Raw genomic sequence first — 26,788 nt, 5'->3', positions numbered from 1 at the left:
TACATTAACTTACATGGCGGTGAAAACTAGACCTTTACATGATTTTATGCTTGCCTTTTATTTTTTTGCCAGGACCCACATAGAAGGATGTTGGGAGCAGATTCACTTTTTTAGAGACAAGTAGTAACAGATTGAAGGCGTTAAGAGTTAAATTACTATTATATAACACACTTTTTTGACAGGTGAAAAATACTTTTTTTTTAATGATGAGTATAAATAAAGTTTTGTCAACAATAGACCGTCACAGGTTTTGAGACCACAGTTAAGTATGTCCTTAGGGTTAATAGAGGATGTCAAAGTGGCTAGGAGCCATTTTTTTCTTTTCTTTGGAGTAGCAATTTTGGTGAGGGATTTGCTGTCCACTCTTAGAAACCCCCCCCCCGCCCCGCACCCCATGTGAAACAACTGGACAAATTTTCTTAAGAGTTCCATCTTCTTAGCTGGCTTGTTGAACCACTGGCAAATTTTAACCAGTGTATTGATGTGACTCATTCATAAAACAACTTATTGAGTATCTATTTTGTGACAGATGCTGTCATAATTAGTGCTAAGGGTAGATTTTAATGAACAAGGTTATATTTAAAATTAGTCTGAAGGATAAGAAGAACTTGAGAAGGAGGACTGTGGTGAGAACTCTAGCCATTTATGGCTAAAGGCCATGTGGCTAGACTTGGCAATTGAGTTAAAAGAGTTGCATGGTATAGAAGACTGCACTTAGTGAACATAGGGCAAAGAAGAGTGAGATTTCGAAGTTAGATACCTTGAGGTTTTTTCAGAGATGACTGAGCACCAACATAGAAAATAATAGAAAGAAATTAGATTTTCTAGGTGGAAAATAATGTGTTTATGTTTAGATAGGAAGAATTTGAGATGTTATGAAAAATTCAGGTAGAATTTTGCAATGGATAGTTGGATATATAGTTCTGGAATTCAGGACAAAAAGATCGAGATTACAGATATAGTTTGGGAGTCATATCCAAATGAATGGAAATTTTGCTTTTAGACTCTTTCTTCTAGGAAAAGTGGTATAAGTTAGCTTCCTCCTTGGCTTTGTTATTCCATCTAAAGACACAGTGATGGAATCTCACTATAGAGTAGTAAGACACAGTGATGGAATCTCACTATAAAGTAGTATTATCCAATATAAGTTTCTGTAATGATAGAAGTATTTCATATCTCCACTCTCAAAACATAGTCAATAGCCACATGTGTCTATTGAGCACTTGAAATGCAGTACATGTGATTGAGGAACTGAATTTTAAATTTTATTTAACTTTAAGGAATTTAATTTTAAATAACGATATGTTGCCACGTGCCACATTTTATTGTGCAGTACACCTAGAGAATAGACTGGGAAGAAGAATACAGAAGATCATTCTGGTGGGTACAGTGGCTAAGAAGTAGGGTATGGATGATGTATTTTAGGAGGTAGAGGAAAGAGAAAACTAGATGAAATATGAGTGTCCATGTATATCACCAGCATTTCCCATATCAAGAACATGGTAGGTAGGATTGTGAGAGATGATATACCATATATGCAGATAGAGATTCGGGTGTAGAAAAAAATATAATATTTATCAATATTTTTGTACCAGACAAAGTATTTCTAGCTTCCATATTTAGAATCATTGCTCTAAAAATTAATCTGTTTTTATCTTTCATCTTCACATGGGACAGAGGCTTCTATAATATAATATAATAAAATATACTATACTATACTATACTATACTATACTATACTATACTATACTATACTATATTATACTATAATACAATATAATCATGTCACATCATGTCACAGCACATTACCACACCACAATGCAACACAACATAACATAACGAAACAGTACAATATAGTGTAGTAATTGAGTGTAGACTCTGCATTTTTGCAGTCTAAGTTTAATCTTTATTCTGCTATATATTAGCAGAATGACCCTGGGCAGGATTCTTGATTTCTCTGTGTCTTTGTTATTTAACTATTAACCCCAGGTTAATACTTGAGTTGTTTTAAGATTTAATCACAGCAGACACTTAGAAAAGTGACTTGAATCTAGCGGAGAGTTAACAAATTTTACCATATTAACCTTAAAAGTAAAATTGGAGAAAAATTTTTGAGACTATTTTGAAATCTTAATTGAAAAAAGAATAATCTTTGGATTGGATTTACTGATATATGCATCCCTACACTCATTCAATATTGTGTTATTTTAGATAGAAACATTATGCATGTAAGATCGCCAATTTCTTTGATGATTTGTTGATAGGGAAAATATCTTACCAAAAAAAGTTTACAATATTTTTATTGGTTCTATGATGTAGAATTAGTACCTTTAATTAAATTTTCTTCTAGTTAGCAACCCAAATATTTTCTTTCTTTAAATATCTTCTTTACAATTTTAACTGTTATTCAAATCTAGTCTTTTTTTGTAATTTCTTGGGGTTTATGTTGGATAGGATGAGAAATAATTGTATGATCCCAGGTGTGGTAAAAACAAAAATGACATAAAGGAGAAAGATAATTTTTTATTTTTTAATTAATTTTTTGAAAGATAATTTTTAAAACATTTTTATAAAAATGTCTCTTTTATCTTTGATTACTTTTTTTAGAAATGCATGATTATTCTGCCAAAATATTTTATCTCTTTACATTAAAAATTATACTTCTGTTAATCAAATATTTATTTAAAAATGTGATTTTCTATTTCCTAGAAACTCCAGAATCTGAAAATACAAAAAGGACAATCCTCTCTTTCTTATTCATTTTAACAGCAATTCCTGAGTTTGTAACACAAGTGAATGTTGCCTTGGAAGCCTTAAATAAAAATTCTTTGGATGTGTTTGACGATAATCAATTTGTGGACATCTCAAAGAAGATCTATGATACAATTCATGATATCAGATGTTCTGTCATGATGATTCGGGTAAGTTTGTTTTAAGTTTGCTTTTTGCAACCTTCCATTGAATTATTGCAACATTCTTCACCATCTGGAATGCCTGGAATGATTGCAAGAAGTGTTTTATCTCTGTGCCATAATGTCAATGCTGAAATCCGTTTGAACTTTAGAAATTCACGTGCATCCCCAAAGTCAGATTACTGTCACAAACAATACTTTTACTTATGTATTTTGTTATAACTTATGCAAATGAGAACATTTAACAATAGTCTTCAAAAATGATAGGATCTGTTGTATGCGAGATTCATGGAGATGTCACATAGCATGATCGAGCCAAAGAAAGTAATCTACTTTCTTTTCCTGAACAGAAAGGAAAGGATCTTTATGGTCACTGTACTGAAATTGGTAGGAAAATGCATTTAAAACAAGATATTTCTATGGGCAAGCCTTTTCATATTGATCATAGAGTCAAAGAGCATGAGAAATATCACTCGAAGCTGCCAGGAACACACACTTGAACTATCCCAGTCTGGAAGGAGTCTCTTTGTGGGGCTATGTATCATCTTCCCAAGTGTGTGACAACCATTCGTTGTGGGCACACTGCATATAAAAAGACCAGGATTATTTGTTTTTACTCAAATATTAATGTCGAATATTTTTAAATGTTATTTAAACAACAATGGAAAGTTTTTGGAAAATGCCAGGTAAAGATATAGAAATACCTTATCTTAGGATAGGTTTACTTGGAAACAGATCCTGTGGTAAGGACTCGTGTTACCATTAGTCTATTTAAGAATGAGCGAGACAAAGAAAATGAGGCAGGGAAAGAAAGGAAACCAACAAGGTGTAATTACAAGTCACCACGGGCAACTGGGGCTTGATACTGCTAGGGAACTCTTGGGGTGACGGGGAGTACTACTGAACATATCTCAGAGTTATCACCTGAGGTGAACAAAATCCAATATATCCACGTATTTATCCTTGGTTGAAAGCTACTCCTCTTCAGAAGCCTCCTGCTTCTGTCAGTCAAGCTCTTGTGGCTGAAATAAAAAATCCTCGGGCAGAGTGACAGGTGCTTGCAGTAAGAAGATTCAGTAGGACTGGTTAGTGAAAGTAAAGTATGCATAGAGTTCAGTTTGAAAGCCTCTGTATTTAACTGTTAGTAAGACTATAAGATGGAATTAGAAGTGCCCAGGAGATATGGGTGGCGCATCAATAGTATCTGAGAGGACTGAATGTCACGGTTAGGTTACACTGAGCAGTCCATAAAAAAGGAGTCATCTGGGAACCTTGTAAGGAAAGAGGTCAACAAAAGTTGAGGAGCCTGTCATGACAGATGGACACTTATTGAAAAAAAAAAAATTGTAGAGAAAGATTAGAGATGTCAAGGTATAGGATCTAGTGCTTCAGAGTCTGGGAAAACCTAAAAGCAAGCCAATTATTTATATAAGAGAGAAATCTCAGGATATATATTTGGAAGCAGTCTGGAAGTATTTGTTCATATGTGATTGGGAACTGTGGCAGTACACCAGTACTATGTCTGAACTATGAAGTACATTTACCAGACATATTCTTCTAACAAATGTTTTTATACCCTACCCATGTGCACTAGTAGACTAGAGGACTAGTAATAACCCAAAGCTGGGAGGATAGTTAGAACTAGGAGAGAAATATTGAAAGTGTGAAGAGACATGAACTATAGGAAATAGTCTTAACAGAGTGAAACCCCTATAATATGTAGTATCTTGGGTGAATATTTGAGAAGATAAACCAGTGAAAGAGCATAGGTGAACCAGAGCTGGGAATGCATTTTTTCCTGCAAAGAAGATAACAAAAAAGTCTTATAATCTCTCTCATTTGGATATTCTAGTATTTAAAACTTTTCTTCTTATTAAAATGGCTTACTTATAGCACATCCGATTATATTGCCAGTATTTCTTTGCATCCCTCATATTTAGCAGTCCTCTGTAGGGCAGTAATTGTTAATAACCTTAGAGGACAGTGATTTTTCTCTATTGCCATCTCTTTTTCAAGGTAAATATTTTAATTTTTTTTTTTTTAGCTTTTTCTCATAGGAATAACTTAGTATTTTGTGTTCTTTGCTAGTCTTACTTAACTTTTCAATAAACTTCTTAAATGAGACTATCAAAAAGCATACTCTAATTAGGGCCTGTCCATTGTCAAATAAAGTAAAAGGCTTGTCCTTATGTTATTGTTATTAATACAGCCAGCTGCTGTTAGCCTATTTTTTCTTTTTTTTTTTTTTTTGCCTCTTAAACACCATGATTGTTGGATAGACAATGACTTCCTTTTAATTTTATATTTTTACCCTGTTTGTGCCTATATATTCCTTTTCTATTTCAATTTGATATGTCTGCTCTTGGTTCTATCCTAATCCAATTCAACTTCATAGTATGGTATTTCTAAATGATTCTTCAGATAATTTATCAGATTGCTTTTAAGTTCAGTTGTTGAACATACAAAAGTAGCCTCAATTAGAAAAATGAGATTATAATTTTAGTCCTTCATCCAGATTACTAATAAAAACATTGCCTTATACTGACTCTTCATCCCACTGTAATCTCTGCTAGAGAGAGCCAGTTAAGAGCATTAGATTAAGAGCCCTTAAAATCTGACATTTTATCCAGCTGAGATCATGTTGTTAAGTATATGGTTTGGAAAACTGTTATTTGAATTTTGGGTTAGAGATATTCTTTCTTCAAACACACTTTACGGCCGCAGAATAAATAAATAAAGATAAATAAATAAAACAGATGAAAGCAGAATTGCTGCACTCAAAACCATGAAGGATAGTCCAGAGACCCATCATCTCCCTCCCTGCACTCCCAGTCTACTAACTTAAGATCAGAACTTGATATTTTACAAGTGGTTTTATAAAAATATGATTATATCTGCCTTTAATATTTATTTTGTTGAATAATTATGTTAGTAATTATTCAGGTTATTTTTAAAAGTTCTAAGATAAACATAGTGACATTTAATATTATTATCTGCAGTGGATTCAGTGTGGAAAATAAGGTTATAGAATCTCATTCTTACCCTCGGAGAATAGGCAGTATTAAATTATTTTTTATTTATTTATTTTTTCATATCTATGTGTAAATTTTACAATTATTAGTTCATGTAGTATAATGAGTAAGACTAAAGCAGGTAACATAGCTCACTGAACCTCAGTTTCCTCCTTTGTCAAATAATCTTGGTAATAAACCTATTTCAAGATTATTATGCTGATGAAATTAGTTAATAGAAACTTACTTAGTACTTAGTAAATAGTAGTCTCTTACAACAAGATAGCTAACTATTGCTATTACTACTGTGATTAATACTATCGCTATTAGAGCTGCCTATTAATTTTGCCTATACTGTATCTAGAAGAATGTTAGCTATAGAAGCTGTAGAAATATGCTTTTGGAGCAAAATAAAGCCAAAGCCCAAAGAGTAACTTGAAGGGTAAAGTTCTAAACAAAGAATTATGTTTTTTTTTTTCAAGATATTGTTTATATAAAAGGAGACCTACATTTGTTAACATTGAGTATCTGAATTATAGATTATTTAAAGCAAAATGTGCATTAAATCTATAATTATTACATTAAGCTAGTATTATAATTATGCATTTTGTTTTTATTAACTTCTTGAAATTTATAAGGAGGATCTGAATGGCTCATCTTTTTGGTAAAAATGTGCTTTACCAGAAATCAAGAAAATTTTAAAAGGACAAATTAATTGAATTTTAAGAGAGTAACATGGGTGTCCAGCAGTGAAATATCTCTAAAAGAAGAAAGGATTCAGCAGAAATTCATTTTGTAACAAGGACCATTTAGAATGTAGACTTTTTATTTGTTAATTTTCATATGTGCCTTATGAAAATCACAGAAAATATACAAACACTTTCCAAACGTGCAGATTTTCAGGACCATCACTAAGTTTAGATTTTCTGTGTTTGTTTTCTGACTTGATATTTGAAAGAATAAGAACATGTTTTCAAGATCTCACTTGATAGAAGTTATTTTTTTAAGAAACAAAGGAAAATAAATTTAAAAATCATTTACATGACTCATTTTGCATGAACCATTTTACAATAATTGTTTACATAGCATCTAGAATTAAAACATAGTTCAATATAATACTTCATCTTATATAGCCAGAAAAATCTTTTGTGTCTGATTCTACTGTACCTACAGAAATGGATGGGTATATATAATTTTTTTAATTTAGATTATATGCACTGTCATAATTTTTCTGAACTTCTTTCATTATCCTCCATAACTTCTTTTCCTCATGTCTTCAGAAATCCTTTTGCTTTAGATGTCTTCTGGACTGAGTTGTCTCTCCGAAGTTTCATATTCAAACTACTGGAGGAAAACGCCCTGATGGTGTCAGTTAGTCACTAAATGGTATAGAATTAGTGTATATTTGGTACAATTAGAATTCTGTAGAATTCAGTTTAGAAATAAAGGAATAGTGAAAAGAATGTTATATAAAATCAAAAAACACATTCATGTTTGTTTTACATGTTATCACTCATAGTGTTACTTTAGATGATATTGTTAGTTTCTTCTCTGTAGGGATAAATGAAAGCATATTAATGAATTACTATTTTCAACCATTATGGCACTTAAATATGAAGGGCAAAACATTGTTCGCTACTATTAGGAACAAACCGAGAATGTCCATGCCCTAATGCAATGGAATGTTGAGTATGTCCTAATCAGTACACTAAGTCAAGAAACAAAAGAAAAAGTATATAGATTGCAAAGGAAAAAGTAAATCTGTCTGTACTTGCAAAATATAAGATCAACTATATTGAAAATTCCCCCCAAATTTACAACAAAACTCCAATCAATGGAATCTTAAATGAATTTAAGAAGATCACAGAAAACGAGGTCAATACACCAAAGGAAAAAAAATTAAGGGAAAAAAAAGGAAGGAAAATAAGGGAAGGAAAAAATAAAGATAAGGGCACAATTAATGAAATAAGAAATATATAATAGTCAAACACAATGAAATTCAAAGTTTATAGTTCCGTGGGGGACACAGAAGCTAATACATGGTACACTAGATCACAGATGGACACTGGGAATAGGTGAGTGGGTGGGGTAGGCATGTCCCTGCATGGCGATGGGGGGAAGGAGAGAAGAGAGGGCAATTAATAATTAGAAAATATATCTGTTAAAAGTACAATATATCACATCATTAAAATAACAAAATTAACTTAGTGATAAATTTAACAAACATGTACAAAGTCTTTTCCGAAAATTACAAAATATTATTAAAAAATTTAAAAAAACAAATATTTAGAGAGATTTGTCATATTCCTAGACTGAGAAACTCTATATTACTAAGATGTCAATACCTAGACTGGGAGACTCTATATTACTAAGTTGTCAATTGTCCCCAAATTGATTTATAGATTTAATACTGTTCCAGACAAATTCCCAGCAGCCTCTTCTATGAAAACTGATAATCCAAGGTACCTACATGGGAGTACACATTTGTCAAAACTCAAACTGTACACTTCTAATAGCATATTAATTATGTTGATAAAGTTGACTTAAAAAAATAATGTTTTACCCAGCAGCCAACACCTTAGAAAACAGGTAATTAGATAAAAATCCTACCAAATGGTATTAATTAGGACTAATTAGGAAGGCTTGCATGGACTACTAAAAATGCTGACATGTGGACTATTATAAAATTAACACCTTTCTACTTTATAACTGGCTGCTTGCCAAATATTTCTAACGATGGGTCCTTTTTTGTTGATTTTTATTTCTCATATTTATGAATTACTATATATTATCTTAGCTTAGGCCCACTATGGCCTATGAGACAAATTCTGTCCACCATCTCTTTTGTATGGCCTATGGACAAAGAATGGTTTTAATATTTTTAAATGGGTAGAAAAAAATGAAAGAATAATATTTTATGACATATGAATTATATGAAATTCTAATTTTAGGAATACAGCTATACTTATATGTAGTCATGGTTCTTTGCGCTACAATAGCAAGGTTGTACAATATTATATGGCTCACAAAACCTGAAACATCTATTATCTTGCTCATTACAGAAAATGATTACTGACCATTGTCTTAGATATTCTATTTTGGCTCTTTACCAAAATCTCAACTGGATTTTCCAAGGATTCAATCTCTCCTTTAGTAGTTTTCCCTTATAAATCTAATTGTCCAAAATATTTGAATATTAAAATTTCCTTTCCTTCCAAGTTCCTGGAGTCATTTGTCTACTCAGTGACTTCTGCTAATTCTTCCTATACCCAGTCTAGGGACCCAAGCTCTTTCTCCATCTTCCTTATCACCCTGAGGGCTCCCATTCTCCTAGATGCTCTAAGTTTCTACCTGTTCTTTTGTAAGTCAAATTATCTGTGCTTCTTTCTTTGCAAATTTTTATATTTATTTCCTGCTACTTTGCAAAGAGTCCTTTAGTTACTAGGACTCAATCTTCTCCAAAGGCTCGAAGGAATTTTTTACATTCTTCTTAGTATTTTGCATCATTCATTCAGCAGGTAAAATTAAATTTTAGCCTCACTTTTTATTATCATATAATTTGAAATTTCATTTTTGAGGTGTATAGGATGTTGAATTCATCAACTTTATTCAACAATTTCTTTTTTCTTTATGTTATAGTAGTAACAATTTGTCTGAAGATTATTGGATTACAAATGAGTTTTCGTAAAATAAATGTTCGCCAAGTGAGTTTAACATGTAGTGAATTAGGGTGAGAATATGCCTTGGTTTCCTTGGATACTTTTGCTACAATTTGGGGGCGATTTGAACTCTAATGTCACCACAGCAACATGGGGGACGGGGGGGCAGGTAAAGACACAGAAGTGAAATTAGTTTTTCTCAGTTCTTCCCTGCTGACTCAGCAGAGAATTACAGGTCAGTGATATTTGGAAAAAGTTAGATTTATTAAAGTATATTTTAGAAGGAAAGAAGCCACATTAAGGAGGGCTGTAGCTCTGTGGAATTTAGGAGGTGAAAATATAAAAGATAGAGTATACTCCAAGAGAGGAGCAGGTCCTCAGAAAAGAAGGCTATAACAACACAGAAGTGGGAAAGTCCATATTATATTAGGGCCAGGCGAGATGGGTGGTTATAAAGTGTTCCTAAGTGATTGGCACATGAGGTCATTTTGATTGACACTTGGCTGCTGTATAACATTTTGCCTAGTGTGCATATGCTTACTCAGGATTCTACTACCAATGGGGTGTTCTTTGGGCAGTCCTTGGGCTGAGCCTCCCTTCTCTTGTTACCTCTGTCACTCATGTCTGACTAGCTACCTAACACTTTCACTCTCAAAAGTATACAGTTTGGATGATAAATTATGTACACTCTAGTTTCTAGGTCCTGACTGCTTGAGTCCCATGGTATATCATGTGGACCCAGCGGGTGACATTCTACAGTGTCTACAGTGCCCAGGCACTAATGATCACACTTTCTTATTGAGCCAGTTTTTCCAACCACAGGGAACACTTTCTCTCCATAGGTTTAACTGCTGTCAAATGTTAGCTTACTCTCTTCAGGCTTTGCAGACCCTTTGTTGACTGTGGAGAATCTATTCAGGCACCATTTCAAATTTATTAAACATTCAAAGACTTTACTTCTTTTCATTTTTCAGTGTTAAGCAGATTTCCTGAATCCATCTTAGTCACTCTACTGTTTACTTTCACAGTAGTCTTGCCAGGGAATCCCAGTTAAAACACTCTATTCTTTTTGGAAGAGATATGACTCCCTTATAGTGTCAGAACCAGTTTATAAAGAAGCCATTTACCAGGGGGCTTTTTAAGAAAACTTAATCAAAGACCCGTAGCCAAGTAACCTTAACTTTATATGCAAATTTGAATCAAACATTAGCAGGAAGAATTCTGTAGTGAGGCTCTTGCTGTTTTCTCTGAAAACAGTATTTAAGGTAAGGAAAAGAACTGTCTACTAGTACTAGTGAGCAAGAGCTGAAATTTTATGCTCTCAGCACTCTTAATGGCCTTCCTCATGTGTATACCATTTGTAAAGACTTTTGACTAAGGGAACAGAGGTGAGTAGAGTAATAAAGAGTGTTCAATGAGAAACGTGTTGGTTAAGCTACAAAGCAGCACTAGTCAGTGATCTCTGTTGCTCATGCTGGGAGAAAAATGTTCAGCTTGAAGTCATTCTGGGAAGTGCTCTTTCACCAGAGGGTCAAAGTCACTGGACTGGCAGGAGAGTCCATGGTCTAAAAGGGTTTTGATGTAGACTAATCCTGCACTCAGAGAACACTACACAAGTGCTACTCAGAGTCTTTGACTCAAAGTAGCTGAGTGTAAGAAGCCAAGCATCTCTTTTTGAAAACACCTTCAGGAGAAATGGCTAGCATTGTGAACAGAAGAATAATATGGGAAAGTTATTTAGTTCTGGAATCTTTAGGGCTTTTTTTGTTGTTTGTTTCTGATAAGTTTATTATTAACTGATTTATATCAATTATTATACATAAACTTGTATTAATAATTAAATAAATTAGTAAATTTGTGTTAAGAGTTAAATCTAATAAATTCTTATTACTTTATATTTTGTTTTTATCTTAAAAAATCTTATTGTGTGCTGATTGCTTACCTCAAGTAAGATGTTTGGCTGTTTGCCTACATTTCAAAAATAATTTTTAGAAAGTCGAGTAAGTCTTCTAGAGAAAAGAATCTGAAAAATACAATTTATGAAGTGATGACTTTTAGAAAGCAGACATTGGCATAGCTAATCGAAAGAGGGATATTGAGGATTTTATGTTCTCAGTACTCAGTTTAGTAGCAAAAGGTCTGTAAATGAAGTGAGACACTCGAGGTCATACACAGTTGAGGTAACAGGTTGAGATCTTGGGTTTTGGGGCACCGGTTCAGGGCATTTTCCTTTACCTCAGGAGAAGGAAATGGTCCAATGTTTTTTTTTTTTTACAAAACTGGGCCCCTTCTGCTTTACTGACTTCCCTTTGTTCAAGGGCTAGTTAATAAACACATAAATACCAAGAATCACTTTTTGGGCAATTTGTTGAAGAACACTTTACCTACAACTTTCATCCTTGCCCTTTCAAATTCAGACACACAGCCCTCTGGCAATTCCTCCATTTCCTCAGACTTGCCTAAACCTCTGGCTTCTTTACACTTATATATGCTTTATCCAAGAATTTGCACAGCAGACTTCTTCAGGTCTGATCTGTTATTACCTTACATAACATCCTGCATAGATGCTATGTAAAATCATATGTGAAAATAGCATCTCCCACTTCAGTCACCCTCCATCTTCTTACATAAGTTTATGTTTACATAGTGTTTATGACAAATGAAATATTATATACTTACTTGTTTATTTATCTATTCCCTGTCTCCTCATACAAGAATGCAGGCTATATGAAAAAAAGGATTTTTAGACCTTTAAAATAAAATTAGATGTTAGGCTTTTTTACACTTATTAAAATGATTGATTTAGTTGCCAAATTTGGCATTTGTTTGAAACATAATCACTGGACCTCATGGAATTAAGAGCAAGGAAAATGTTACTTCTTATATTTTATATCACAGAAAGTTATGGGCAATAGGAAACTACCTTACAAATACTTTCAGAAAGAATTAAAATTCACTTGATATTTGGTTTAAGATCGTTTAGAAAAGTATCAAGGATTTCTGTAAGTATTATACTTCGTGGCCACTAACATGATCAAAAATGCACATACATATCAGTATCAATGCTATTTGTTGCAATACAACTTCTATAAAGTTGGATATATATGGTTTTCTTAAAAAGTTCTTCATTTTACCTCATGTAGGTGACAAGATCCTCTTTAAACATAATGACAGTTGTGGAACAGCCCCGATGAGCCTTCTTGATTTCATGCATTAGCTGTTGGGTTGCGGAAGCAAAAAGATCCTTGAGGATGGAGTTTATAGAACTTGCTGAAGTATATATGATCTACATTATCCTCCATTATCAGTCCCTTGGTGTTTTAGGCTCTGAAAAATCACAAATTAGCCATAGATTTAATGATTAAAATGTGTTTTATACTGTCTTATATCGCAGTGTTTGGGAAAGAAATCAGAAATTTAATTAAAGCCATAAAGTATAGAAAGATACCATAACAAAAATTATTTCTAACCCTTAAAAAAGGTTGTAAAATATATTTAAACCAGTCTATAGTGGTCTGTTTCCTAAAAAATAAAAATAAAAATAAAACCAGGAATTTTTGCGTGTACTCTACTCTTAACTAAAATTAGTGGTTTAAGAATGAATTCAGAGCACCAGTTTCACAAAAATTTATATCAACAATAAATTTATAGATGGCCAACCTCTTCCAATGGTTTTGCTAATTTAACTGTTGGAAGACAATCTTATTTTAGGTTTGCCTCACAGTGCTCCATCTTCAAGGAATTTCACCTTCCATAGAATATGTTTGGAGTAAATCAAGTCCTCTTTCAAGCTGGGACTTGCATTTGTAAAATAGAGAAAACAAACATACCTTCATAGTAATATGGTTGATTTGAGTTTAAATGGGATAACACATGCATAGCATTAAGCAAACTTTCTAGCCCATTGTAAGTGATCAATTGAATTTGTATTAGTATTGCAATATAGTAACCCAAATACAATGGATATGTTATGTGCATTGAGTGGAGTAACACAACTCCCCAAATCCCAGTAGCTCATTGATGGTTTATCATTCATACATTGGTTTGATGCTAGCCAGTTTTCCTAGATAGGTCTCTAGCAAGTAATGATGACTCAGTGATTCATGGATGTCCAATCTTTTGATACTGCCAACTTTATAATGTAGCCTTCACTGTCACTGCAGAAATAAAAGAGATGAGAAATGTTTTGAGCAGAAAGTTTCATAACCAGACCTCAATGTGACATACTTTATGCTATATCTCATTAGCTAACATTCAGTTAAAGCGGATCCGAATGAACTGTAAAAAAAGCAGATAAATTTCTTCTTCCTTTATGTTTAGGAAGAAATGGGATTGTTGAACACTTAACCATTCCTTGCATACTCTTTATTCTAGTTATTACTGCTGTGCAACAAATTATCCTAAATTTACTGGTATAAAACAACAATCAATTTATTATACTAATAGGTTCTATGGAATTCAGAAAGGGCATAGGCTTTTTCTCTCACACATCTGATTTCTGGACTGAGGACTGGGACACTAAAAAAAAGTATAATTAGCCTCTCATGTGGCTTGGCCTTCTTATAGCATGACAGCCTCTAGATTGTTGGGCTTTTTGCATGGGATTTTAGGAATCTAAGAATAAGTGTTGCAGTTAACAAAGTACATATGATATTTCCTTTTCTAAGCTAATCTCTGAAATCATGTACTGTCACTTTCGCCATAATTTATTGGTTACAAACAAGTCAAAAGTCTCCCTGATTCAAGAGGAGGGGGCATAAGCCCCACCTTTCTAAGGAAGAAATATAAAGGTCAAAAGAAGCATATGGGGTGGGAAATGATGTTGTGCTTATCTTCGGAAAATATAATGTGTCCCACTTACTATAAATACTCTTATTATCATTACCATTTAGTAATTCTTTGTACTGATTAATTTTGTGACCATAAGTTTAACATCCTTCTGCTTATTAAATATAAAATAAACCAGAGAAAATATTCTTAAACTATTGCATGTAATCATTTGTTTAATAACAGAGTTTTGGGAGTTCTGATAAACCAAATATTCTAGTTAATAGAATTTTAAATTACCACATTTTAATGTTGTCTATAAATGTATCCATAGCCTATTTAAGATGTTAAGCTACACACAAACTTTTAACATTTCTCTTAAAAAATTCCTTTAAAATAGTAATATTTAGAAAGTACAAAGTAGAATAACAGTTCTGAGAACGTCTTTAGAATATGAAATTATTATGAACTGGATAGCATGGCATTAAGGAGGCATCATATTAAGAAATAATGTTCTATCTGTTATAAAGTCTCCTCAGTCAACCACTTGAAAAAAATATTTCAGTACTTCCTATCTGTCAAGCACTGTGCTAGGTTTTAAGAACATAAACATGTGAGGCATGATATTTGTCCTCAAGTAACTGACATTCTTATGGAGCAGATATATAAACAAATGATAGGAATTTTTGTGATAAATACTATAATGGAAGCATATAGAATCATCATTGGAAATGAGATTTTAATTCTGTCATGGTGAAAATTATGTAAAGATGTAATCATTTGTTGACACTGGAGTTAGACTTTGATGAATGAGTAGAAGTTGTAAAGTTATATTTGTGGTTTAGGACATTTGCAAGGATATAAAAATAAAGGCTTGCTTAGAGGAATGCAGTTTGGCCAGGGTGCCTGAATCCCAGTGTATAGGTGGAGGAATACTGGAAAAATCAAAAGAATCCAGATTCTTAAGATTTTTATTTTATGTCAAAGAGACATAGTAAGAGGGACAGATTTACTAGGTTTGGCACAAAGTATCAAGATTTTATTCTATAAGGTTTGGATGCAGGAATAATGTTCCAGCTTACCTACTATAATTATGCACCTGAATCTGTCTTATATTTGAAAATTGAGGTTCTTTTAGCAAGAGAGAAAGGAGAAATTAGTGATTTGGTAGACAGCTAACAAATCCTTACAAAATATTTATTTTATTGAGATAATAATTTCAATCAAATGCTAATTTACTGTGTATGCCCCACTAAATATATTGATCTAGTATAATTTTCAGGAATTGCTCTTTCTTAGAATGGGAAACCTCTACAAAAGGGACTTTGGAAGAGTGCTAAAGATAATATCAATAATGATGACAATAAATAATACAAATGAGGCTTTTGTTTGGAACCAACCAGCGTTTTTGTATTGGCAACGAGCTGAAACCAAGCATATGCCAACCATATTTCTAACTGCCTGTCTCTAAGGAGATTTAGGAAATCAGACTGATAGTCAGGCATGTTTAATACTAGAGCAGCCAAGGTGAAGGGATTGAAGTGATGTCTCACCAGCTTCAGGGAGTCATTGAGTCTGTTCCAGAATATGACATGCTACTGATTACAGAGGATTTGGGTGTTAAATTGACGGAAGAAATTGCTAATCAAAATGCAAGTGGGAGATGTAAATGGAAAAAAATATGGACTCACCAATTAATGCATAGAGAATCATTTTCTTCTTTGGATGCTTTGTGTCATTATTAAATCTGAAATTTTACATGTTAGCTTCAAAAGAACCATATCAATCAGAGAACGTTGAAAGACTGTGTTATGCTGTGATGAACACTGGGTTAGAAACCAGAAGACCTTGATCCTGGTTTCAGCTACATTAAATACTAGCCTCAGAATCCTAGTTCTCTCCCTTTAACATACTATTACACAGTGTCCAAATGTATAAGGGGGGAATATTATATTTGTCTTCCTTACATCACATATCTTAGGGGGTCCTTCCATTCTTTTTTCCTTCTCTATCTCTCTCTCTCTCTCCTTCCCCCATCACCTCTCTCATTCTTTATTTTATTAATTGAATTCCTTTTATTCATTTATTTTGATAAGTTTTAATTAAATGCCTACCATGTGCCAATATGTCTGTTATATACTTAAGCACGTAGAGATAAGATCTATAAGATTTCTATTTTCATAGAGTTTATATTCTAGTGGACAAAGAAAATAATAGATAAATAAACAAAGTAAACAAGGAAAGAAATAGATAAGGCAGTTATGCTGAGTGATATGAAGGAAGGAAGGAAGATGATATGATGGAGAGAAAATTGATATAGTGTATGACATTTTAAATACATTAGTCAGGAAGAATCTCTGAGGAGATCAAATTTGATTCAGTTAATAAGAATCAGGATTAGTCAGCAAATTAGGGAAAAATGTTGCAGGCAGAATAGAGTAAATGCAAAGATGATAAGATTGGGAAAATGCTAATTATACCTAAAGAACAGGAAGGAATCTAAAACTTAGTGAATGGAGGAAGGGGTGATCTAATATGATTTTAGAGAGCTAGACAGGGAATAGATTATTTTGGCCTAGTCAGATATGTTAAGCAGTTTAGATTTTGTTACAAAGCATTGGGAAATATTGAAATATCTTAAACAGGTGATATGATCTCATTTGTATTTTAAGAAGTCTCCTGTTGCTTGTGTTGAATGTTGACTTTCCAAAAGGCCACCAAAAAATGTGTTAATCAATCAAAACTAAGTTTATTAGACAGTGCAGGAGAGGAGAACACCACCTTGACATAGTGTTACTGTTGTCTCAATATGGGACATTGAGTAAGGCCCTTTTAGGATCTATATTTTAAGGTCTATACTGAGTGATTTTATTTTACTTTATTTTTTAAAAGATATTTTTAAGTTTTTAAATTACAATTGTCATACAATATTTTATTAGTTTCTGGTGTACGACACAGTAATTAGAGATTTATATAACTTATGAAGTTATAACCCTGATAAATTCAATACCCATCTGAAATCATACGTAGTCATTTTTATACTACTGACTGTATTCTTCATGCTATATTCTATATCACCATGACTATTTTGTAACTGCCAATTTGTACTCCTTAATTTCCATCCCCCTTCACACATCCTGCCCCCGACTATCACATCTCCCAAACATCAAAATGCTCTTTGTATCTGTGAGCTTGTTTTTGTTTTGATTGTAGGGTTATCCTGTTCTTTAGATTTCACATATTATTGAAATCATATGGCGTTTGTCTTTCTCTGTCGGACTTACTCCACTCAGCACAATACTCTCTAGAGTCATTCATGTTGTTGCACATGACAAAATTTCATTTTTTTTTTATGGCTAGTATTATTCCATTGTATATATGTCCCATTTCTTCTTTATCCATGCATTTATTGATGGACACTCAGCTTGTCTCTATATCTTGGCTATTGTATGTAATGCTGCAATAAACATACAGATGCAGATTTTCCTTCAAAGTAGTGTTTGGAATTTCTTTGGATAAATATTCAGAAGTAGGGTTACTGGGTCCTTCTTCTATTTTATCTGGTATAAGGATTGTTACACTAGATTTTTGTTGTTGTTTGTTTCCATTATCATCAATATCTTTTTCCATTCCTTTACTTTTCCATTCCTTCAGCCTATGTGTATCTTTTGATCCAAAATGAGTCTCTTATATGTAAGGATCTTGTTTTCTCATTCATTTCACCACCCCATATCTTCTGAGTGGAACATTTAATCCATTTTCATTTAAAGTAATTATTGTCATATTATTGTCATATCACCATTTTATTATTCACAGTTTTGATTCTTTTTTTCCTTCTCAAAGAAGTTCTTTTAATATTTCTAATAATAGTGGTTTGATGATGATGAACTCCTTTAGCTTTTTTTTTTTTTTTTTTGGTCTGAAAAGCTCTTTATTTGTCCTTTGATTCTAAATGATAGCTTTGCTGAGGCTAGATGATGCTCATTTGGGGTTTGTGAACTTTTGAGGGATTTTAAGAAAGTCTGCAGCATGAGCCAAGACAGGCCATTTGAATGGAACAGCCACAAGAAGCACCTTGGGTGTGCCAGCAATTTGGATGGAACAAGGTCTCAGAGAATCACCAAGGCAGGGTAAACTATATTAGCCAGTTAATGGAGACTCAGATATAGCACCTGCCTGCATCTGTGTGCTGGCTGCAGATGAGGGCTCAACAAAGGAACAATAGCTTCTGCCAGTATTTCTGTTTGGGAGAAAACCACCTCTCCAGCCCTTCCCTGAAGCCAGCCAATTCAGTTCTTTCCCTTATATCCCTGGCACCTTTCAAGCTGCTACCTTAATGCAGAAGCTCAGAGCTAGTGAGTCTGTCAGTGAGTAAGTCTGTGTGAGGGTCCTTAAAGAGGACTGCCAAAAATACAGTCACCCTCCATTTTACTCAGCCACAATCTGTGCTATTTTTCACAGCCAGAAGTTTTGGGGACTTCTCTTTCCGGCACTGAAACTCTGGGATGGGGAGCCTGGTATGGGGCTGGGATCCCTCACTCCTCAGGGGAACCTTCGCAGTGGAGATATTCTTCCTGATTTTTAAATACCTCACGTGGGTATTTGACTAGCCCATTCTTTATCTCTGCTTCTCCTACCAGTCTCAACATGGCTTCTCCTGTATAACCTTAGTTATAGGACTTCTGTTCAACTAGACTTTAGGTGATTCTCAATGATGATTGTTCTTTGGTTTTAGTTTTTTAATTTTGATGTGGTCATGAGAGGAGGCAACTATGCTGAGTGATTTTAAAGTGCATCTTTCAAGAGAGAACTGGTTAGAATTTGGTAATTTAGTAGATTTTGGATGGGTGAACACAGTGAATTGAGGATCTTGAAATTAATCTGGATGAGCTTTTATTCTTGGTAATTGATCAGTATAGCTAGAACAGTTTTCATGAGCAAGTGTTTCCTGGAGAAAGCAGCTAAGTTATTTTTGTTTGATTTGTATTATCAAGAGTGTTATAGGAAGGTCTATCCATTATTGTGTATCACAGAAGCAGGGAATTATGTTGTTTTCAGTTCTTACTAGTCCATGGAAAATATGTTGTTGGGGGTGAGGTTTGGCAAGAGCAGAAGTGAAAATACCAGATATGAGTCTGTTAAAGTTTTCCAGACAATAGATTATATTGATGTAGATTTGTGCTACACTGTTCAATACAGTAGTAACATGTGGCTTGAACACTTGAAATTTGGCTAGTGTGAACTGCGATATGCTATTCAAGTGTAAAAACCCATGCCAAATTTTGAAGCCTCAATAAGAGAAAAAGAATATAAAATATCTCACTTATTTATTTGTATGTCTATATAGTCAAATTGATGTCAATATATTTTAACCAAATATATCCAAAATATTGTCAATTCGAGAGGTACAAATTATTATTATTATTTTTAATGTGGCTACTAACAAATTTAAGATTATATGTGTTGCTTGCATTATATTTGTATTGCACTAGAAATTTGGACTAGAAAATTGGCAAAATAAGTGAATAAATTTGAAATTTATTTTAGAAATAAAATTGACTGGATTTGCTAGACATGGATGTGGAATTGAAGGATATTGGGGAAACAAATTTGGCTCTAAGGTTTCTTATTTTGGGCCATTATGTGGATATGAGTATGACATAATGAGCTAGGGGACGCTTGGAGAAACCAGTTTGAGATAAGACTTTAATTCCATTTTAGTGGGCTCATTAGATGTTAAATTTATTTATTTTATAAATAGGTTATATGGATCATTGGCTATATGATTTTGGAACTTAAAACATAAATTTGACCTATGATAAGAATTTGATATTCCTTAGCATAGAATGCACTCACATTTGGAGAGAGTATATTAGAGAGGGAAAAAAATGATATAGGAACAAAGACATTTAGAAATCATGTGAATAGGAGGAAATAGAAAGGAAGACTGACAAAAAGTAACAGAAAAGATGGGAAGAAAATCAAGAGAGTGCTGGCTCAGAAGTCATAGCAAGAATCTTCAACTGTGAGATTATTACTTAGAGGACTGATAAGATGAGAAGATATGTTCATTGTATTTGGGGACATAGATGATTAAATAGGTAATGTACGTTAAGATATGTCATGCTTTGATGTCTGGGTTTCCTGTAACTTATGACTAAGACTGCAGCTGGCAAAAGGGGCTAAATACTCCAATCATAGGTTGAAAAAACTGTCAGCTTGTTTTGGGAGCAACACACTTCCACAGAGCTTAGATATAAGTAAAGGATTTGGGACAGGGAGAGAGATTAGATTTTTTTGAAATGTGTAGTGCTCTGAAAGAAAGGTTAAACGGTTCTCTCCTTTCCCTTTGGAGTGCTTTTGGAGTACTCTGTATTGTCCTCACTCTGTAATGGAGGAATGACTACAAAAAATAAACCTGAAACTCTGACAATGACTGAACACACACTCTTAAAGTGAATTCTATACTTAATGTAGGCATTAAGTCATACAGTTGTAAACATTATATATAGGCTTTTGATAAGAACTTTAGTTGTTAATGATTCTTAATGTGTCTTGATTCTAGACCAGTTTTTTTGCAATTTATAGTTTTGACTGTTGAACCATGCTATCTTTGCTTGGAAGGCCTCTTCTTTCTTGTATCTTTATGAATATCTGCAGTCATTAGTCTTTGTGCACTTTCTGAAGGAATTGTTTTGAAATGCAGTCTATTGATTTCTTTAGAATGATTTGCTTTGCTCCAATATGTTCTACAGACTCCTGCCACCCTCTTCTATTCCGTTAACGTCAGTGTTGGCTTTCTCCTAGCTCTCAGGACTTTCTCTGATGTAAAGAGTTAGTTTTACCTGTGTTTCTTTTTCAATTATCTTTTAATTACCATAATTTGTTTTCTTACCAGAGATGCAACGAGAGCAGCAATGAGAGAAGAAAATATCACTTCCTACTTGGGTCAGAGCTGAAAACAGATTCAGCCACTGGCTATATTGAGGCATTTTTTTATGTAATACTAATGAAGATTTCTCCACATCAGGTCACTAGCTTGTTAATAACTTTATAGTCAATACATGGTGAATTACAAAACTACTTTGTCAAAAAATTACATAAATAAAAATAAATATTTGTCAATTATAGCATTTTTGTTATAAAAATAACACATGCTTATAATAACAAAATAAACAAACTAGGACAGTTTATAGTAAAAAGGAAAAATTGCCCTGGCTATTTATTCCTACTATGGCATCTCTACGACTAATTGCTTTTATTAGTTTTGTAGGTATCCTTTTAGATCATTTTTCTACATAAATCTTAACATATATACTTGTTTGTGTATGTGTATATTTTGTTTGTTAGTTTGTTTTTGCAAAATAAGACCATTCTATGCCTATTGTTATAAAACTTGATTTGATTTTTATAGTTTAACAATGTTATGCATTATGTTCTCTTAGTTTTAAGCCAAAGTAAAAGTTAACATGGACCCATACTGACTGTCAGTGGTACATTTCTTATAAGCTTTTTCTGTAGGTGGGAATAGTATAAAGGAGAAGAAGCAGTAAAAACGAGGCAACACACAAGGAAAAATGATAGCAAATAGTCATTTGAGGCCATGGTTTAAAAAATATGAAAAGCCAACATAATGTTATTAATGGAGCTTCACATTACCACAAAAGTTGAATCATACAACCCTGAAATGATAGAGCTGAGTGAAAAATCTCATGGCTTAAAATCCTTACAGGATTTTGAAGCCTATAGAATTGAAGTGAGTTACCTAAGTGCGTATAGCTAATTAGTATCAAAGCCAGGTTTAGAATTTAGGTTTCCTGACACCAAATTCAGTGCATTTTTGATGTCACCACAACCATATGTTCAAACTAACAAAAAGACACACAAACATTGTATTAATTGAATAAAATTGAAATACAATGTGTATAATGTGTTATTATAACTCATTGTATTATAGAATAAGGTAAAATAAAATATAATACACCAAAGAAGTGTCTGAAACCATTGGCTAAGAACAGGAATAGATTAATATGAGGACTGAACAAAGGGATAAGTGACAAGTAGCTTGGAGGGAAGGTCAGATTAGTTTATAATAGAAGATGAGATAAAAAGAGAAAGTGAAATAATTTAAGTGTACTGAATTTGCTTAAGAAGTGAAGCAAAGAGAAAATGCCCTTCAGTTTAAATAAAATTCTCAGCAGAAACTGAGAGGATCAAGTAAAGGTAAAAGATATACCCTTGAGCTGCTGATAAAGAAGTCTAGCCTGAAGGAAGAAATTTTGTAGAGAGATCACTACCTGACAGGAACTTTACATATATTCTCTCATTTCACCCTTATAGAAGCCCTTGAGAAAAGGATTTAAATAACCATTTTATTGACAGAGAAAGAAACACATAATTTAAAATAACTCCTACAAAGTCACTCTGACAGACAATGATCCAACAGGGTTCATTTCTGTTTGGCTCCAAAGCCTGTGTTCATGGTTCTATCCATTCTGCCTTTATTAGTCATTAAAGGGAGAATGATCCTTATGTTATATTCAGTGTTCCTGAATACAGAGGTATGGGAGATTAATTTTAGTATTTCTGAACTATTCTTAAGAATATAGAAAGCATAATTAAATTCAATTATAAAGAAGGTAAGATTAAGAAAAAAATAATGGTTCGTTAGACATTGCACATTGTTTTACAAAGATTTTCTAAGCATAAACTTCCTGTCATTTACCTTTCTGCTTTCTTCTGCTTATAAGTCTGCTTGTTGGAGCTTGGAAAAAATTGAGTGGATTAAAACAGGAATTTAATGGCCACGAAAACAACTCAAGGCTGAAAAGATGTTCCTCTCACTAAGGTATCTACTTACAGGTCAATTCTTTGATTTGCACTGTCTGATTTGACAGTTTGGCCTCATATAGACTTGGAGTCAACATAGAGCAGGAATAGACTCTTAACATATAACTTGTCTTTTTTCCCGGAATCCCGTACTGTTCTGCCGAAATATGGAGTTGCTTCATAGTCAGATAGGTCTCATCTGGTTCTGCCATTTGCAAATTTGAATTCATACCCTTCTTTAAGAAGCTATTACTTCAAAGCTAAAGCTATTCAGTTGCAAGAACAGGGCTTTTTGAGGGTCAAGAAGAAATGATTTTTGAAAAGCAAAAGTCCTATCTTTAAGAAGGGTTATAAAGTTGATCAATAATAGATTTAAGAGAGGCTAAAGGAAGAGCTGGATCCCTCCACCCCCCGCCCCCCAGGAGTTGTATTTAGTAGTGCTGTTTGTCTTGGGAGATCAGAATGGCAAAGAAAGTCTGAGGGACCAGGCCTGCATGGGCCATATGGGGAAAGCAGAATAAGCGTGTGAGGCTCCCCAGCCTTTTCCAGGATATAAAACAAAATTAATTTTATGCCACAATAAAGAATTAAAACCATTTATTTGAGCAATGAGAAGATGCGGCCCAGGAGAAACAGATTCAAGTAGCAACTGAAATTGTGTTCCACCAAGACAAAGGGGAGACCATCTTTTATAGTGAAAGTGCTTGCCCAGTTTCTCAATTAGGTCTGTTTTATGTAAATGAAGTATCCAAATTGTGCAGGTGTCAGTCTGTTCATAGAAAAACAAAACCAAGGTTTCCTTGCAATGTTTGACTCCTATGGTATAAAGACACAGGGTATAGTGCAGGAAGCCTAGAGATCAGTCTGAGGTTCTCCTGGGTATACAAAGTATGTGAGGATCCCCTGTATGCAAATGGCCGCTAGGCTCTAATTATTTATAAAATTTAGGACCTTGCTTGACCATGGGGATTATATCTTAGCAGATGCATTTCTTCTCAGGGTTCGCATCAAGTGAATCTTTCTTCTCGTGGTCCACAAGAATGAGTTTATCAGCCAATGCCAAGGAGACAAGTGTTTGGGCAGGGCCAACACCTGCACAGTGCCAATCACCACATGAGTGATCATTTGTCACTTATATTAAAAATGTTCATTCTTCCTATTGCTGTTCAGTGATAGCTGCCCACATGTTGCCTGGATTATGCAAAAGTGACTCTTCTGGTGTTTTTAGGCTTTGGCTCTCCCTATTGAAACTACTGTATTATAAGGCCAACTCCCTTTTTAGTGACTCAGGACACTTAATAACATCTCTTTATTAAACAGACAGAGGGAGTGGGGAAGAAGAGAGGAAGGGAGGGAGGGGAGGTGGGACTTGTCAGCAAGCAAGTCTTTGGGAACACAAAAATGCAAAGCTATGGTGAAAGAAAAGCTTCAGGGCACCAGTACTGTGGTAGATACAATTTAACCAGTTTGAAGTGCTTACCACATGCTGAGTAAGAATAGCGGTGAACTCTGCCACCATTTCAATACCATGTCCCCCAAGAGGATGCTCCTCCAAGTCTTCGTTGGCTATATTTCACTTCTAAGTTCATCATGCAGCAGTGTAGATACATGGAGCTAGAACTATCACAAGAGGATTCTCGTGACCATATACAACCTTGTACTATAGTCAGATGAACCTTTACATCAATTAGAACATATGAGAAAAGCTTGCTGAGTATCAGTATGGATTAAAAAACAAGAGGGAGGGTGACAAAAGGAGGAAGAGGCCTGCAGATGTCTTTTGAAGAGAAACATTGTCTTTTTGCATCTGTTTGGCCATTACACAGAATATAAATGTGCATTGGCACTTGGCGGTAATTATAGGGTGCTTACATGGTTGATCAAAATTGTTCCACAAGCCATGATGCAATAATGATGGATTGTTCCTGTCAGGATAGCCAGTTAGCAATTTCTACATTAGTTAGTAAAGGGGATAATATGACATAGGCTTGAATCTATATAACAATCTAGGTCAAAAGAAGCGTGTTGCCCCTTAGTAGAATTAGACGTGTGTTCTAAAACTGAGTGGAAATGATGGTAAAAAGAACTTAATTCTATGTGCTTTCCATTAATTACCTTCACTTCAACTGAGACTTTAGGCAAAAACATGTAAACCCCTTATATTTTCAGCTAGAAAATACCTTTGCATCCCCCAAAAGTTTATTCTCAGATTAAATGAAGATAATTTGCATGAAAACAGTTTAAAAATGCAAATTTAAAGAAATGTTAATATTTACCTGGTTGCTGGAACCAGAAACTTGGCCGTTATACTCTGACAGTTCCTTTTCAAATTATTCACAAGTCCTGCCACCTCTGAGTTTTCCAATCATTTTGTCATTCTCTCTGACCCCTCAACCCTTTCTCTACAATAATTTTTACTCATACTCTGATATCTGTTTGGATGCCACTTCCTTCTGGAAGGATTTTCTCAACCCTACTTATAAATTAGGTACTCTTATTTATTTACATAGTACCTCATACTTGCCAATCAAAGCATTGATTGCAACTCTTTAGCATATTCTCTGTTAGAATCCAAGTTCTAGGAAAAACCAAGACTATGGCTCCAAATCTCTTTCATTCACTGTGGCATCATGATGCTTTGCACATAGCAGATACTAAATAACTAGTTATTTTTAAAATAAATAAATGAATGAATAACTTATTCTAAAATTAAAAATTAGAGAGAGATATTAAGATGAAACATGGTAATTAAGTGTAATGATTTTATTTAAGAACTTATCAAATTTTAAAAATATTTTGATGCCTAGGGCAAAAATAGTTTATGTTCTTAAATTAGTAGGTTGGTTTTGATACTTTATTTGACAATAATGAAGATTTGGTAAACATAAATAATGTGGTAATAATACATACTGATTTTTATTCTCATAAAATTTTGCATTCTTCTTAGAAAGTTTCTTTTAACATATGTAAAAGTTGCTATATGCCACGAAAATGCTTTTGCCACATTAAATTGATTTTTTTTTCATATTTCACATTTGGGTCTCACATAATATTTAAAATATGGTCTTTAGATTAAACTGCTTGGGGTTCAAATCCTGGTTCCACCATTTAATAGCTGTGTTATATTAGGCTAGTTGTTTAGCCTCTCTGTAAATGTTTCCTCATTTGATAAATGGAGCTGATAAATCCTCCACTGAGGACTAAATACTCAATGCATGTTAAGCACTTGGAACTCTGGGGCACAGTAAGTGCTTACTAAAATGTTATTATTTTATTTAAACAATGTATATATTTCCAATTTCTGAACTATCATGTTAAATAGAGTAATTAGTATTATTCTTATATTCTCAAATCATTTTGGTATACCATAATATCACAGAATATTTCTTATGTAGCTATTGAGTCATACTACTATTGGTGTTTTCTTGTTTAGTTTTAATTTGCCAATGTGAAACTATTAAAATTTCTGGATTGCTAGAGTTTGGTACAACGGATTTTATCATACTATAGTGCCTTCATGGGAAGATTCAATATTTTTTTATGCCAATTTACCTTTGGATAACCTATAAAAATAAAGCTCCAACCTAATTTTCAAGGGGGAATTTTTTTTT

The 26,788-nt window shown here is 33.6% G+C and overlaps 1 protein-coding gene across 1 annotated transcript in view; it reads left to right on the top strand.

Moving 5' to 3' along the window:
* Window positions 1-26,788, top strand: part of CTNNA3 (catenin alpha 3) — a 1,489,877-nt gene that overhangs the window by 1,184,731 nt on the left and 278,358 nt on the right. The window contains exon 14 of the mRNA XM_023520113.1: window positions 2,769-2,920. Within this exon, the coding sequence (XP_023375881.1) occupies window positions 2,769-2,920 (152 nt within the window). The remainder of the gene's footprint in view (window positions 1-2,768; window positions 2,921-26,788) is intronic.

The sequence above is a fragment of the Pteropus vampyrus genome, unplaced genomic scaffold (genome assembly GCF_000151845.1).
Source record: "Pteropus vampyrus isolate Shadow unplaced genomic scaffold, Pvam_2.0 Scaffold249, whole genome shotgun sequence".
Lineage (NCBI taxonomy): Eukaryota > Metazoa > Chordata > Mammalia > Chiroptera > Pteropodidae > Pteropus > Pteropus vampyrus.
Note: the sequence above shows the minus strand (reverse complement) of the source record. Positions and strands in the feature narration are given on the sequence as shown.